At 39.0% G+C, this 17,882-nt stretch overlaps 1 protein-coding gene across 16 annotated transcripts in view; it reads right to left on the minus strand.

The window, feature by feature from the left end:
* The window catches only part of Lrrc7 (leucine rich repeat containing 7), a 483,929-nt gene that overhangs the window by 120,386 nt on the left and 345,661 nt on the right, over positions 1-17,882 (minus strand). For 15 of the 16 annotated variants that reach the window (XM_031375980.1, XM_031375979.1, XM_031375984.1 and 12 more), the window contains one exon: positions 5,315-5,389. In XM_031375980.1, coding sequence (XP_031231840.1) covers positions 5,315-5,389 — 75 coding nt within the window. Of the gene's footprint in view, positions 1-5,314; positions 5,391-17,882 lie in introns of those variants that run through there. The other variant, XM_031375990.1, reaches the window with a different exon arrangement.

Here is a 17,882-nt window from a genome sequence, read left to right on the forward strand (position 1 = left end):
TGCTGGTGGGATTGCAAGCTGGTACAACCACTCTGAAAATCAGTTTGGTGGTTCCTCCAGAAATTGGAAATAGTTCTACCGGAGGACCCAGCTATACCACCCCTGGGCATATACCCAGAAGATGCTCCAACATGTAATAAGGACACATGCTCCACCATGTTCATAGCAGCCTTATTTATAATAGCCAGAAACTGGAAACAACCCAGATGTCCTTCAACAGAGGAATGAATACAGAAATTGTGGTACATATACACAATGGAGTAGTACTCAGCTATTAAAAACAATGAATTTATGAAATTCTTAGGGAAATGGATGGATCTGGAGAATATCATCCTGAGTGAGGTAACCCATTCACAAAAGAACACACATGGTATACACTCTCTAATAAGTGGTTATTAGCGCAGAAATTCAGAATACAGGAAGAACAACCCACAAACCACAAAAAATCTCAAGAAGAAGGAAGACCAAAATGTGGACATTTCATTCCTTCTTAAAAGGGGGAACAAAATACCCACAGAAGGAGTTGCAGAGCCTAACTATGGAGCAGAGACTGAAGGAAGGACAAGCCAGTCTAATATAGCTATCTCCTGAGAGGTTCTGACAGTACCTGACTAATACAGATGTAGAGGCTCACAGTCTTGCTCACATTTGGCTTGCTTGGCAGTTTACTCGTTTGATCCACCTATGGGCACCTTACCATTTGTTTGTACTTATTTGACAGAGTATAAATAAACCAACAAAAATTAATCAAGTTGATTGGCACTAAGCTAAGGGGTTTTATATATTTTTAAACCTATTTTCATATAATCAATTTGCAATCAGACCAGCTACAGTGACCCCCATCCCTGTCTTTCCCTATGCCTTTTCCTGTGCCTACCAAGAAAGCAGATTTTCCAACCCATCTTAGAGCCAGTGTCCACAGTAGCCTTCTAACAGGGACTAATATTTGGAGCTTAAGGTTGTGGATGAAGTTCCCTAGGAAGAAAAGGCAATGACTGAAAATCAGGATGGAGTCCTCTGAGAATCAGCCATGGAGGACAGGAAAGGCAGGGAAGGAAGGAAGCAGACCTGGACATCTTGACCTATAAGAGAGTTGTGAGAAAGTCCTCAACAAAGCTTCCTAGCAGTTCTTTTCCCATAACCCACAGGTGTCTGAGAAGGGGCTAAGGGGTGGGCCTTTGCATCTTGCCTTTGTGGGTTATTAGAGGAACAGAATGGTGTTTTGTTTTTGAGTAAAGAGGCTCTCATTAAAAAAGGGAATCTGAAGAGGCCAGGGAAGCTGCATGCAGTGTTTCTAGAAGTTGGAGAATAGAGAAAGTTCTTCATTCTTGAAGAATACACACAAGCACATACTTTTTATGTGACCTTTTCAGGTTGCCCCAACAAAGATGCTTGGCACTGAAATGGAACTTTACCTGGACTGGACAAAATGTCATCCTGTCCCCAATGCCTCTCATTAACTCAGGGCCTCATCCTGCCTCTTTAGGTCACTGTGAAGCTGGGTAGAAGCAGACAATTGAGGGAGCTAGCCTTCCAGAATGGAGGAAAAGAACGTTGCAGGTTGTATGTCCTGCACTCAGAAGAATGACATTTGACAAAAGCTGCCACTTTATTATCACATCCCTCCCATGAGGTATGAGCATGTTAACTTTCTCTTTGCCTGGGGATAAAGAATCCTCTCTGCTTTTGCATTGTAGTCCTACTACTATCTTTTTATTGGGAGTTTTTTTTCCATCTTTGAAGGTGCTCTCAATGCTGTCTTGCTCTTTTCAGCACTGACCAGCATTTGCTATGCAGTTTCTAAACATTTCCTGGAATTGAAACAACACTTGGGTGTCTATTTTTGAGTCTCTCAAACACCTTCTAAAGGCACCCTTTCCTGCAGCAAAGGTCTCCAACCCTTGGGAAGAGTTTTCTTGCTTCAGCACTACTCTAGGTGCAGAGGGATCCACAAGTGAATGACAGAAGAAAGAGTGGAAATCACAAGATGAGGAAGATGCCATTTAGAAGATGCTATTTAGAAACAATATAAGTTTATGGGCTATTTGGTCGATAGCTGTAAGACAGAGCTTTGTAAAAGAGGAAATACTTGATCATTCTATTTGCCTCTCAGAGTTATGGAAAATGAGTAGAAAGCAAGAGTCTGGACTATGTATGTGAGTACACTGTCTACAGAGGGCATCAACTCATTCCAGATGGTTGTGAGCCATCATGTTGCTGGAAATTGAATTCAGGATCTCTGGAAGAAAGTGACCAGAGCTCTTGACCATTGAACCATCTCTCCAACCCCTGAGTCTAGACTTCTAAAAGTATATTAACTTAATATGTTAGGGTGCATGAGCAAAGGAAAGAGTGGATTTGGTTTCCCTCCACAGTAAACACTAAGGTTATTCATCTTTGGGACTGATTGACAGGTTGGACTGGACATGAGCAGGCTGCCAAAGTCATGTAGACCTGGATAGCTGAGGCTACTTAAACTGTGAGGAATGTAGAACTCACATGCAGGGCATAGCAAAACGTCAAATTAAAGCATACTAAATAAAATTAGCCATGGACTACAGCTGAGCTAGTGGATTAGATACAAAATTTTTGAAAGAGACAGGCTAGAAAGATTGTTCATATCATTCATATCATCTTTTACTCATTTACACCTTTGGATTCTGCAAATATCACCACTACAGAAGGCCCAGTGACTCTGACTCTCACCTGTACCTTCCACAGGCTCCAGAGAACACACTGACATACAAATACACTGTGAGGTCAGACACTACTGTACAAAAGCAGCTGCTCTGATTTTCAGACCAGGGCTCAATGGTTCTGTGACCTGAGCTAGACTGGACCTACTCATAGGGTTTCTTTGAGGACCCAAAGAATGAATAAGCTTAGTTAAGCATTGCCTCATGCACAGTAAATGCAGAGTAAGCAGCTTTTCGTAAATGAATATATTCAAGAAGCTGGTGAAAACTTGCAGCTAGGTAACATTCTGAATTTCCCAACTCTGTTCAGGAATTAAGAGTTGTTTTATCTTCATTCTCTAGGACTGTACATACACTGGTTTCCCTTCATTCACAGGGATAAGTTCTAAGATTGTCTGTAGATGTCTGAAACGTCTTATGACTCAGACATGAACAGACTACGGCTTTCTCTATATATTTACCTATGATAAAAATTTAACAAGCAAACAACAGACTGCAATAAAATATCAGAACAGGAGACTAGTAAAAAACTGCTTAGGTCAGATGTGGGGTCCACAACTTTCATCCTGGTGCTTGAGAGGCAGGAGCAGGAGAATCTCAGAAGAGTTCAAAGCCAGGCTGGTCTACTGAGCTAGTTCCTGAATAGACAGGGTTACACAGAGACACCTTTGTCTGAAAATCCAAAAACAAACAAACAAACAAATAACAAACTGTTTAAACTCATACATTTTCATTTCTGGAGTTATCATTATGTGAGTCTCCCAAACAATACAATTGAGGGAGTTGGCTATATGACCTCTGTGCTCTGATACTGACATAGTTTCTGATCATACTAGTAAACTGTCTTGTATAAATCAATAAGCATGAGATGTACAAACTTCCCAGTTTATGCCTGTGATGCTATAGATGTAGTCCTCCCAAATTAAAAAAAAAAAGTCCTTTATTTCCCCGATATATCTCCTTTTCTATGGTCTCATGCTTATTTAGAGAGAACAAATATGTTAAGCATCTTACCTCTGAAATAATTTAAAGTAAATTCAAAAGAAGAGAAATGCCATGGACTGGGTTCGTTGTGGGGACCCCAATTTCCACGGGATGAGAATTTTGGTCAGGTGGGCAATAAGTCGGCAGATGACAGACAGACTCAAGACACAAGGGTGTGTGAATCTGAATGTATTTGTGCAAGGTGAAATTCAGGCTTAAATACCATATAGCAAGCAGGGCAGATGACAGGAGTCATGTAGGCGGGCGGTGGTTACAGCAAGAGGCACAAGACTGAGGTCACGTAGGCAAGTGACCGCATATCAAGGTCAGTGGGGTCTGGTAGCCAGGTGTGAAGCAGGAGGAAGAGGAATGGAGCCCTCCATGTTGAGGCTATTTTGGTATTCCTATGCTAATTTTCTGGTTCTGTTGGAGGCAATGACTAGGAGGTTCTCACCTAACACTTCTAGCTAATGTCCTTGAGTGAGGGAAGCTTTTATTTACTCTTTAGTATATAAAACATTTCTGACTATTGTGAACTATCTATTGCCCTAAGGAATGTGTTTGACCTCTGTTGCTAGCTCTGGCAAGGCAGATTCCTTGAGAGAAATTCCAAGTTATGGACAGCTTGGTATTAATCTAGGATAGGTTGGAAATATTGTGTTGGCCAGGAAACAATGCTCAATCTTAGCTATTTATGAATCATTTCTTGGGGTACCTTTATGCCTAATTATGAGGGCGTGTTCACGATTGAAAAGACTAATCTGGAACACGTCTGAGTTAGGAGATACCAGTGACTGTCTGAATATCCAGGAGGCACAGAACTCCTTTTGGATCCTTAATGCCTCTTATCCTTAATCAGGCTTTTACCCCTGATATTTTGGATATGACTGGAATAGACAAGTGTGTATGGCAGAGAAAAATTTGCTTTGAGGAAATATTGAAGCTTCAGTCTTGGCTGAAAAACAATTTCCTCCACTAGCCTGGACCCTTAGTTAAGTGATGTGTGTGCTGAGGTGTCCAGGAAAGGCAGGAAGTGGGGGCTTGGTCTGTTGGATGTATAAGCACACACTCTTTCCAGTGCATGTAGCAAAGCTGTTACTGGAAACCATTCTCTCACTAGATGGGACTTCAACTCCAACAGTTGAACCTGCCCAGGGAGGTATAATAGAACCACTCTCTCACAGGAACTACCTGGCTCTGGTTGTTTTTATTGGATACTGTGTGATCCTTGTGATTTTTCAAAGTTGTTAGTGGGTTCTACAGAACAAGAACCAAACAGAGAAAGCCATTTCATTTGTGAAGAATTCTACTAGCAAGAGGAAAGACAAGCTGTACCTGTAAAAATAAGGCTGCTTTTGTGAAATGAAATGCATATTAAGAACACAACTGTGAACTTATCAGCTTTTAAAATCCACTGAGTAGGATAATGGATATCAACAGAAATCTCAGCTTTTTTCTTTTTGCAAGTTACAAAAGACATAGACAATTAAAGACAAACTTGTGAGAAGCACTTAGTGCTCAAGGCCCTAAAATGTGTTAATTTCAAGTACTGGGAATGCAGATGTGGGATTAACAATTAAAAACATAATCAACCTTCAGCAAGTCAGAACACGTGCATGGCAAAGCTTACGTACCCCAGGCAGCACTTGCAATGCATTGTTATCCATCCATAATTCCCTCAAATTCTGTATTTGATCCAAAACTTCAGGCTGGGTGAGAGGCAGAGAGAAAGAGAGGCAAGACAAACCGAGTCAGTCTTCTCTGATCATAGATATTAGATGTTATTTCTTGAATCTTTAGCTTTTATTTAAGAATCTATTTTTAAGCTAAGTAATTTCATGTTTAACACACCTCCAAAAAAAAAAAAAAACCCAGTATAGAGGGAAAGCACAGACCTATCATTATCTGGAGTCAATCAGAACAATTATTATAAAACTTAAGACCTATTACCCAGACTTTTTTTTGTTAGATGTTTTTTTTATTTACATGTCATATAATATCTCCTTTCCTAGGTTCCCCTCCAAAAAGAAAAAAGAAAATATAAGTAAAAAACAAAAACAGAAACAAAAACAAACCCCTGTTTCCTTCCCCCTCCCCCTTGCTCACCACTCCACCCTCTCCTGCTTACTGGCTCTGGCATTCCCTTACACTGGGGCATAGAACCTTCACAGGGCCAAGAGCTTCTCCTCCCATTGATGACCGATTTGGCCATCCTCTGCTATACATATGCTGCTGGAGCCATTAGTCCCACCATGTGTACTCTTTTACCCAGACATCTTAATCTATTTCTTTTATATAGTTTGGTTATCTTCCATATCATTAATTATTTCTGTTAATTACTTGGTAAGTTTATTCTTCACATAACTTAAGCTTTTCTTCTTAAAAGATTTAACTTTTATTTATTATTATAAGTATGGGTGTTCTACTTGCATGTATTTCTGTGCACCATATGTATGCAGTGCCTGTGGAGGCCAGAAGGGGGCATCAGATCTCCTGGAATTGGTAAGGATAGTTAATGAGCCTCAATGAATGGTGGCAATTGAACCTGGGTCCTCAGGAAAAGCAGTCATTACTTTTAAGTGCTGAGCCAACCCAAGTGGCATCAGCATTTGAAAGCCAAGGCACTACTGTTTTAAACACAGACGTGTACCCACACTGTGGCTCTTCACACACATTATGTTCTTATTGTGTGTCTGAGCACCATATACAAAATGCCTGTGGGCACAGAGCATTGCAGAACTGTGGTGTGATAGTCATAGTTCTAGCCTTTGAATTCCCATCTCTTCATTTCATCATCAAAGAACTGTTGTTCTTGATGATGATGTAGATGCTGCCCTCGTGTCAGGTACTTTCTAGCCTTACAGTGACCTGCAGAGGTTGCCATTGTGTGAGATGCTCTCTAGCCTTACAGTGACCTGAAGGAGTTACTTCTCTATTTAGGTCAGGTTGCTTGAGTTTTCTCCCTCCCTGATCCTTCTGCTGAGAAACCTAGGTGATTGTGGGCTCATAGATCTGAGAAGTGATATACAAATTAGGCTTCTACTGACAAAAATCATACAGAAATTTATTTTAAAGCATTTCTTAGTACATATATAATTTCAGGATTCAGTAAAAGTAAAAGCAAATATGCATATGAGTATCCTATAGGTCTTTATTTTACATAAATAATTCAAATTCTGGATATGTATTACTGTAGAATGTAGAACATCTTCAACATTTTCAGAAATGATTGATATGATTTTATAATAGTACTAAGAATGTTGCTTAATACATACCCCATAGGGGCTAGTAAAAGTTGTTGTTTTTAAAAATTAATTATTTTATTTATTTACATCCCAAATGTTGCCCCCTCATGATCTCCAGAGTTCTTTACCCTATCTCCCTCCCCTCTCAGAGTGTACTCCCCCCTCATCTCCCTCCCTTGGGGCATCAAGTTTCTGTAGGATTAGGTGAATTCTCTACACTGAAGCCAGACAAGACAATCCTCTGCTGCATATGTGCCAGGGGCTTTGTTTTTGTTTTTGTTTTTGTTTTTTTCACAAATGACTTTGTTTTTTTGTGAATGCTCTGATCATTGGTGCTTAAATTGTTTTTCACTCTTTACCCTTTCAGTTTTGTTGGGTAACATCTAAAATCTGCACCTCACAAAAGAAGATTACCTTCAGCTTAAGAAACTTTCTTCCACTTTTACTTAAACCTTTTATTTAACAACACACTTGCTTTATTACAAGCCCTTTGGCTCTCACAAGTGGCAAATGTTTTATTCATGAATTTCATAGCCCACATTTGAAACCCCGATACACAAAATTGGATGGCTGAAATTGTTCAGCGCTTGATGAAAAGCCCACTTATGATTCTCTCAGTTGTGATGTACGACATGACTTGAGATTGTCTAACCTCTCCAGGTAATTTCTTTGGAGACAGAAAGGTCACCTCCATAGGGTCTGGGCCTGTTTCAAGGTTACATTAATTTTATTCTTCTCTGTTTTATTTCAGAATCAATTCCACTAACATGCTCATAAAAATTTAATACTTTGTTTTAATTCATTCACTCTCAGTAATATATAGGAAGAAAATGATGTTATATTTCAGTAAATTGTTGAGTGAACAAATAGGTATTCTAGTGGTAATCATGAAAGGCATTGCTGAGAAAGTGTAACTGATTCATAATTAATTAAAATACTTTAATCTATAAGCTCTTGTGAATATTTTAATGTTTATGAGTTTAATATATCCATTTAAATAATCAGATGAGTATATTGATGAATAGGGGAAAAGATGACATGAAGTGGGGAAGGAAGCCAGTATGTGAAATGGTAAAATTAGCATAGCAAGAGATCTAAAGATTCTGGAAATCTGGCCAGTTCTCAGAAGGTGGAAGTTTGAAGAATCTCACTTATGTGAGAGTCTTATGTGCCCAGATCAAGCCCAGAAGTCTGGAGACAGAAGGAAGCAGTGAATAAACTTGGGAATTTAAGTCAAGAATGAGCTTGGTATTCACTGTGACTCCATTCACTCGGATATCTCCTCTACAGAAGAAGATATGACAGCACCCGAGAACACAATCAGATAGTGATGGGGTTGTCCTGTGTTTGATTCTTTTGAATGTTCTTTTCTACAGATGCTAGCATGTCATACATGAATGACAAAATTTTGCTTCCTATAATTCCCAAGTGCTAAGATATCCTCAACAAGGTGAATGTATGCAGCCCTTTTGGGGGTAGTTCTAGAGCAGAAATGGTTAAGGTGACTCACATGGTCAAGAGTGGGAAGAATGGCTGCCACAGATACTCATCTTTAAATATAGTAGAGTTGTTATAAGGAAGCAGGGTTGGTTTAATCTGTTTCCACACTTGGACTAGAAATAATTATCAGAGTCATAGGAACAGAACAAAAGTCTACACCAGTGGGCAGGTAATGTTCCCAGTTAGATGTTTCCAAAGGAAAAAAAAATCTAACCCTCTTTCAGACACAGTGGCTCTTCTATCAAACTCATCAAACTCACTGGGTAGCCAAGGATGACTTTGAATTTCTGACACTCTGGGCTTGTGCAACCATATTTAATTTATATGATGCTGGAGACCAAGTCAAGGTTCTGTGCATGTTGGGCGAACTCTAACCACTCAGCTCAAGCCCCATCAAGCTGTTTTTCCACAGATTATTTTCTCTAACACATTTTAATCAATCATTGAGAGAGGTGTCATCATAGATAGGTAGTTGCAGTGACATTGAAGAGTTGGGTTTGGGGACAGGCAGATTCAAGCTGTCCCTTTCTTGGCTCAGCTTCTTCCTCAGTTCTAGGTGATGACAGGTGTACCACCCACATGGGGAGACTTCTAAGAGTTTATGCTTAAGTCCAATGCTATTGTTACAGCAAATACCCAGGGGCTGGAATTTTATTAAGTAAAGAGGTTTACTAAGCCCCCAATTTGGTTGGCTATGGCCTCCATTTAATCAACATCTTTCTGGCTGTATTACAACTTAGCAGAGGACAGCAAAAGAACTAACTGTAGCATGAAGAAAGGAAAAATACAAGCTAGCTCTCTCTACAGAAGCTTGCTCTCCTGGAACTAGCTACTCCCCATGTAAGAACTACATTAATTTCTGTTAAGGGCAAGACCTTCAGTGTCTTAATTATCTCCAGTCAGACTCTATCTCTTAAAGGTTCACTCATCTCTTGGCACTGTCATTCCTAGATTAAACTCCTGAAAAATGAACCTTTGTGGAAAATGGTTTATACATGTTCAAAACACTTAGTGTTCAGTATTTGGTGAGTAAGTGTTAATTTTCATTTCACAGAGTCCCATGCCTAAAGAAGCAAATGCATGTACCCCAAGTTATAACTATCATATGAGGAAGGCTAGCCTGATCTTAAAGCTATGTGAACTATGGTGACTAAGTTTAGGAGCAGGGAATCATCCTGGGGAAAGTGACAGGTAGTTCTTCACATGTACATGGTTTTTCAGGTAGAGGTCATATGCCAGAATTTGGTTTTTACTTCTTTGACAAATTCCTTTAGTATGTATTAAGACGCTGTTATATTCCAGAACAGGGAACTAATAATGCAGAGTAGTCCTCTTGGGAGTTATGTTTGGATTTCCTGGCTTGGTCAGGGACACAATTCTGGTTTCAGACATACCACTTTATAGGCTACCATCCACTTAGACTTCAAATTAATTGACCTTTCAAGAGTCTAAATTTAAGAATGAAAATTATAACAAATATATTCTCATCTCATAATGTGAACTGGTTTTACTTTCTCTAAAAATGCCAGCCATTTACATCTTCCAGCCTCTAAGTTCACTGCTATGAGGAGCTAAGTCAGTGTGCTTACTCCTGTTTGTAAAGTCTTACACGACCCAGTAACTACAAGTCTCAGATCATATAGAATATGTTACGCTGTCCTGTGTTTACTCTGTGTCCTCTCCCTGTGGCCTGTAGTCATGAGGAGCCCTACTTTCTGCATTTTTCATGCTTACTTTTACCATCTGGTCATCCTAAGCCTGTTTGCTGGTCTCTGGCTGGCACAGACTTCCTTCCTGCTGTTGGTATTTGAACAATAGCACTGAGCTTGGAACACTGAGATACTGGAAGCCCCAATCTGAACTTCCTTATCCCTTTTGTTTTCTGCTCCTCCCAAAGCAACTGTTTCATGGGAATGCCCCTTGAAGGCCCATCTGAATTGAACAAAAGAGCAACCCATGCCCATAATTGATAGTTTTCTCAAATCCTTGTTAGTCACTCTCTTAGGATAACACCCAGGCTGTGATCTCAACGATTAGTATCACTCCTGCAGCCTGAACTGTGTGCAGTCTTGACACTGTTTGTTGACCACCCCTTCTTGTATGTTTGTTTCTCTAGCCCAGCATCCTAGAAGACCCATACAGCAATTACCAGTGTGGCTTTTCACTGACTGCCTTTATGTTCTATCAGTCCCTCCCTTTCCTTCCCAAGCATAGATGCATTATTAATAGTTTCTCAGCATACCATTTAGCAAACTCTTGGCATAGCCTTGAGCTTAGCATGGGTTCAACAGGACTTTCTGCCTTTTCTGCGACCGTACCAAGATTTGTTGGAGAAAGCTACAATTTGGCTTTGACCTCCCTTTATATTACTGACAAATGCCTTAAGTAGGGGGTTAGATGCTTGCTATTCAGTGACTGTCCTCTAGGAAATTGCTTTGTACTTTGGAGATGATTTTTCACCCATGTCCAAAGTGTCCTCACTTTATTCTCTTTCCACTTTCACTACTGCTCCCTAAAATATTGACTGTCAAAGTAGACTGACTCTGGCCATCTGAAACTTGAGCCTTAGGCTCCTATGTATATGGTTACAAAAATTAGCAGATAATGTTTTAAAGACAGTTAGCCAAGACATTTCTCTTGCTGCACAGATTTTTTCTTTATTTTATTTCTCTGGTGCCAGGGGATTTAATAGCTCATACCTTTAGTCATACTACTTGGCTAAGGGTTCAGAGTATGAACTTGACTAAAAAGAAGACAAAACCAAAACAAGCAACAGCAAACCATACCCTCTGCCTACCAAAACCAGCAATAACAAACCCCCAAATATTGTCTCCCCCACCAAACACATTCCTATACCATAATGTGGTCTACTTAGGACCTAATTGAAGTTGGGTTGGGTGCACATTTAGTTTAAATTTAGTGTCCTGCATTTATATATTTTCAGTAAGTTTTCTGATTCTCATTCACTACATCTGGCTTCCCCAAATTTGTATGGCTTTCTTACCTGTCTTTTGGGCTCTTGATCTTTTCTAGTCTCTACAGATTCCAGTGTCCTATGCATGAACAGTTTCAGCCTGCCTCACCCTGGGTCCCTTTTTCTCCTATCTGTGGACAGTCTCAGCCTGCCTCCCCCCCGGGTCCCTTGTTCTATCTGTGGATAGTCTCAGCCTGCCTTCCCCTAGGTCCCTTGATCTCCCATCTGTGGATAGTCTCAGCCTGCCTCCCCGAGGACCCTTATTGCAGTAGCCATGTTCTAGTTTTATTCATCATTGTCTCTGCTGCCCCTTCTTTTTATGTTCTCCCACCTGCTATTCTTCACAAGAACATGGCAGAAGTATCTTGCCTGCTCTGCCTGAGCCTCCCATCACTCTTAAACCTGTTCTGATACAGTATGGAAAGGGACTTTATGGATTCTCTATGCCCTCCATACTGAGGCTGGACCCTAGAAAATATCTGTATATGTCAGATTGGATGCCTCCCTGCAACAGACAAAAAAAGCATAAGGAAGGAAAAATAATCAATGTATAAATTCAAAAGTTATGCTCATGACATTTATGACTAATTGATTAAAGAAAACTTCACGGTTGTACTTTCAAGATAGAAAATTTGTAATAGTCAGGGCAGTGTTTTGTTCTGGAATCTTCAGCTGATGTGTAGATGCTCATTAATGGAAATTATATCTGGATCAAGCTATATTGCTTTTTGTAATAGAGTATTTTTACTCATCTCAATATTTGAAATGCTGAAAACATTTAGATATACTTTATTTGCAATTCCATCCTTACACACCCCTAAGAGCTCTAAAAATATAGAAACTTTTATTTCTTCTCCACCAGAAAAATACTTTTTTTCCCAATTTAGATATTTCAACAAATGGAAAATGAATCAGTTATTTTCTTATTGGCAAGCCCATAAATAGTCTTCACCCTATTTTAGCTCTGAGGTCTACACTGGTAGTTATAAGCTCTGGCGCAAGGCATTTATAAGCTCTGAATCCCTGCAATTAATCACATGCCTGTTACAAGAATACTGGCAGTGGCCCCTGAAGGTCATGAAGATGAACTAAGAAAACAAGATACCTATGAATTATGAGACAATGCTACTCAATGAGCACTGTATAACTCAGAACTGGAATTCTTTTCAAATCAGCAGTCAGTAGCAGGCACACAAAGATTTTTGTTCTATTAAACTTTATGAATCTTGCCCAATTACTGGAACAGAAAACCTCAGTGGAATTTTGCCACCAATCTGCTGATCAGTGAGCATCTCACTGAATGAAAGTGGGAACCAACACATGTGCCTGCATTATATTTTATGCCTCAGGATACCTAGGTAGGACAGATTAATGAAGATAGATGTATCTGGAGTCAGATATTGTGGCAAATGTTGTAATAATAAGTGCCAAAGAAAACACTAAATGAGTTGACTGAATACTATCAATTTCTCTGGCCCAGCACTCCATCATAGCTATAGAAAGTGAAGCATGTGCTGCTTGCTCTGTATGTTCTAAACACACAAAACATGTATGGTTGTTCTTTGTATAGTCTTAGCCTTACTTTACTCTGCATGAATTCTCTTATGGGAACCAAAGCAATTAAGAATATGTTTTGAAACTTGGTTTTAAACAACAGTTGAATGAAATGTTTGGTAGGTATATTAAGGTCACTACTGTTCTACATTGGTACACCTAAACTACCTTCATGGTGTTACATTGACACATTTACTAATCCCTGTTTGAGGGTTAATTAGTGATGTGTGATTTAGTAACATTGTAATTTTACTGGTATAATTGACAAGGATCAAGGCTATATAATTCAAATTCAAAATTACACACTCAATTCTTTTGATTATAATAATTTCTGCTTTGTTTAGTCAAACTTTTATATCGCAAATGAGCAAAGAGCTTTCCAGTTGTAACTTCAACCTATGCCAATTACAAACCCATCAGTTTTGTTAGTCCAATTTATATTTCATTAGCTTCAAATAATACATGTTCTTGGCTGTATAATTTTTCTAATATTTATAATTCTGGAACTCTGGAAAAGCTATCCTCACATATTTTTACTTTACCAGCTTTCTGCCCTCACTTATAGATAGCAGGAAGTCCTTGTGCCTTGCCAAGACCTTTGTATAAAGTACCACTACTTTTTGTTGAACTACGTTCCATTCATCCTTCAGATTTCACTTCAAGATCACTTCTGCAGGGCATCCTTCATTTGCTAGAGCAAAGTGTACTAGAAACTTCAGGACATATTAGAGTTAGAGTTCTACAAGTCTGATCCTACTTGTTAAAGTGTGACATCCTCTCTAGATAATACATGAGTGGGACAGCACCACTTCTCTTTCCATGGTACTTGCATTCTTAGAGTTTGAGAGAGGAATCAGTGTGGTTATGTGAACTACACCAGCTATAAACATTTACTGAACACTCTGCTCTGCCTAGTGTGGACAATACAATAGAAAACAGAATAGGAACAGGGAACTTTATCCACTCATCTAACAATTGCTAAATGAATGAATGAGTGGATGAATATTTAATGACACCTGACCTTTGACATCATGTGAGAACAAGTGCTAACTTGAGCTTTGCTTCATTATGTTGTCCACGGAATTCTACAAACAGTCAATCATTTGCTAATAAGAACCTACAGATTTCTGAGTGCAAAGTAAGGTAATCATAGATGTATGGGCTGCCACTATGTCCTAGTAACAAAGGAATATATGTATATGATGTATATGTATATGTGTGTGTTTTAGTATATACAAATTATATTATATATATAAAATTTGTTGCCCCACTTATAACAAGCTAGTTTTTTCTCCACCTGCGAGGAGTATGCTATTATTTTTTCTATGCTTTGTTTTACTGTTGTTTTATTTAGCACGAGAAAGCTAGTAAAAGTTTACTAAAATTGCAAATTCTTATAGCTATCATATAAAAATGTTGTCAATAGCATATGTTCTTATAGCATATGCTTTGATGCTTTGGTCTATTTTCCCCTTTCATATGGAATTGTGAACAGACACTTGGGCAGACTACTTCTGTATCAATCTTATATTTCTGCTTGTGCCAAGGTGGTGGATAAATGCCAAGTCAGCTCTATGGCTCCCTTGTTGGTGATCAATCACACGAAGGCACTCAATTTTTCTTTTATTACATAAAAATGAAATTAGAGCTTATGCTGTGGGAAGGCACCTTGCTTTATTCCTCTGTTGGCTCTTGTTGAACTCACTGTTGACCTTCCATATGTGTTCCTCAATTTTTTCCCTTTGATTCTGCCAATCTCATGATCAGCATGCCCTCTATTCTCCATACATATTAAATATAACTCATTTATTTTAAGACCCACAAAGTCTTGTTCCTTGAATGCTCTACTCATAATTTACCCTGTGAACACACCAATTTTAAATGTACCAGCATCCACTGTGGTCAGTGTTCAGTCCATATATTCAGGGGAAGTGAAACAATTAGGTGGTAGTCATATGTCCTTTTCCTAAGATGCTTACAGTAGCTTGTCTGTCCAGGAAATAACCTTTACCTAAAGGCAAGGTACTTCATACTTCTTTATAAGTCCTTCAGGATGGAGACAGTATCTGATTCATGGCAGGATTGAAAAAAAACCTTCTGTTGACTGATTAGTAGAGATTATTTTCATTCATAAAAATCACATCAGCAGCAAACAAGAGGACAATGTACCACCTGGGTTTTCTGTGCGCTGATGACATCAGCTAGGCAGACAAGACTGCTGCTTGTTACTGTTGACAATCAGACATTTTTATGCTGAGATATTGGATATGCCTGAGAGCAGAGAGTTCTAACCCAGGGCATGAATAAAGAGTTCTAACTTAGGGCAACCTTATGATAAGTGCATGCTTATGTTTTGTTGGCTGTAACTATTTCCTTAAATTGTGTTTCTATTTTGTCAACATCATACAAAAATGTTCACTAGGATGAGGAAGAACAGTTGCTATCCACAAAACTAATGGCTTTGTGAATTACCTTCAGATGAGGCCATTACTTACAGAAAGAAATACTGTGTTCAGAGTTAAAGAGCTGAGAGACCAAGTCAACTGTGTGGCTATTAAAGAGAGTGCGGGGAAAGTCACAATCCCCACCCTGTTTCTGTATAGCAGTTGTGTAGCAAATACACTTGAGAAGGGGATCTATTTCCTGGTAACCCTTCCTTCATTTGTCAGAGTCTGATGTGTAACACATTGGTGAATAAGGAGGGGCTTCCCAACACTGTGGAACTTAGATTTCAAAGTTTTGTTGAATCATGAATCATAGTTATCAGTTACATTGCATAATTTAGGAAGTTGTGAATTTATGTATTTGTTATTTTGCATATTTTTCTATTAGTTTTGCAGAATTTCTGTGTCTTTAATCATATACATAGACCAACTCTGCTATTGAGCCACAGATGTTATGCACAGCCGGGAACCTTTTCTAAATCTTCCATCTATATTTTTCCTATAAGTTTCCCATATATTTCAGAGGTACTCAAACTCCATGCTGACAGAACTGTATTATGTTCAGTTTGCTTTCTTCTCAGCCTGTGTTTCTCCTACCTTTTATCCAGACTACAGCCAAAGCCACACTCTAGAATTCCCTACCTCCTAATGTTCTGAAATCCATCTTCTTTCCCTTTCATTTCCTCCATTTTCACTTTGGTTCTATATCCTAGTGTTTCCTAAACCACTATGATTTTCACAGATTACTTTTTTTTTGCCCGTTCCTCTTGAAACAATAGCGCTGATCACAACTTGATACACCTATAGTGAGTTAGTAGTGAAGCAGTTATTGGTAAGGCATCTTTCATATCAGAGTACAAGATCTTGACCTTTAAGACAGGCTGCCACCCAGGGTTGAATGTTAGGTTCTTTCATGGCATTAAAGACTCTGCTGCCCTGGCTGCAGTTCTTTCTCAACCATTCTCTTTTTATTCTACAAAAGGGTCACCATCTGGCCCCACCATCACACAGCCTTCCCAGCTGCTTCACCTGTCTCACTGCTCTGCCTTCCCAGAGCTTTTAAGGCATTCCTTTTTCTGAATTTCTATGCCTTTTCCAATCAAAAGGTAGCTTTCAGCTTTTCTATCTTATTTGTCTGAGTAGCTTTTTGTGAGCTGCCACACTGATTTGCATTCTTATTAAGCTTGGATTTCTAAAACGCCAAACTTGTGTTTAATTAATCTTTGGAACCTCAGTTCTTAGAGAACAACTGCGTAAACAAACATAGGGCAAATGCGTGCTGCATTGATAAACAGCAAGCTGACTCAAGGGATTTGTCTTCTATTGCTCACCAAATTCCACCAATAGGACATACCAAAACTAAACTGAAAGAATGAAGGGGAAGATGCTGCTGCTTGTAAGCTGCAAAGACAAGCAAGAGGCTAGGAACTTAGAAGAGGAACTGTAGAAGCAATAAAGTAAATTTGATTATCCTAAAAATTTCAGTATCATCTACTTGTGACTTCATAAAAACCAAAAGGACTCTTTCTTGGAAATCAGAGTTCTTTGGTGCCCCTAATGAGCTCCAAAAGTCTGTGAGGATTGCTACTTCTGTTGAGAGGAAAAAGCTCTAGTATCTATTAACACAAAACTCACATGCCCTTCTACCTGTCCAGTTCAGCAATGCAGTGAGTGATGTTTAAGCCTGGCATGGTGAATGAAAGTGAGATATTTTAAGTTTCATTAATTTCTCTCATGATGTGGAAGGGGGTACCCACAGGCATGCTGGGGAGCTGGTTGAAAAGCAGTCAAATAGGGATATCTTTGACAAAGATTTGATTGATGTCTTTGCATGCTCTTCAACAACTTCTGCAGATGCTTTGTGGGAACTATTTAGAGCTCAAACTTCATGGGATTACCTGGCAATACTTTCACAACTGATTCAAGAAACTGACTCCTCTTATCCATTGCTCTGATCTCACAGACATTGCCTAAATTATGGCAATAATATTAATAGCTTCCCTGACTCTACTTTGACAACCTTCATTTCAAAACTCTTTCTGTTCATGGTTAACATAGTAGTAAAGGAAATCAGTGACGTACAACATAAGTCAATTCATATGTCAAAAGGTAAAAAGACTTAATGAGGGCTTTACTGACTCCGTTTTTCCAAAGGACCAGAAGTTCTCCCTTGCCTACTACTGGCTCATTGCCATTTCCTCTTGCCATTCTACTATGTCCTTTTGGTCTTGCAACTTTCAGCTTTACTGCTATATTAGAAGTGAAATGCACCTATTTCATTTGAAAAGTCGTAATTGTGAACTTTAACTCATATTTAATCTGGTTCCTTCAAGACTTTCATTCCTTTAATTTTTCTGATTGAAAGTGTTGACAGAATCACTTGTACTTTGCTAAATTGAAAGAGGTAGGTAAATTTTATTCACGATGGCAATTATGGTACTATATTAATGAGAACTGCCAACAGAAGGAAGCTCCTTTTTTTTTT

The sequence above is a fragment of the Mastomys coucha genome, unplaced genomic scaffold (assembly GCF_008632895.1).
Source record: "Mastomys coucha isolate ucsf_1 unplaced genomic scaffold, UCSF_Mcou_1 pScaffold16, whole genome shotgun sequence".
In the NCBI taxonomy this organism is placed as follows: Eukaryota; Metazoa; Chordata; class Mammalia; order Rodentia; family Muridae; genus Mastomys; species Mastomys coucha.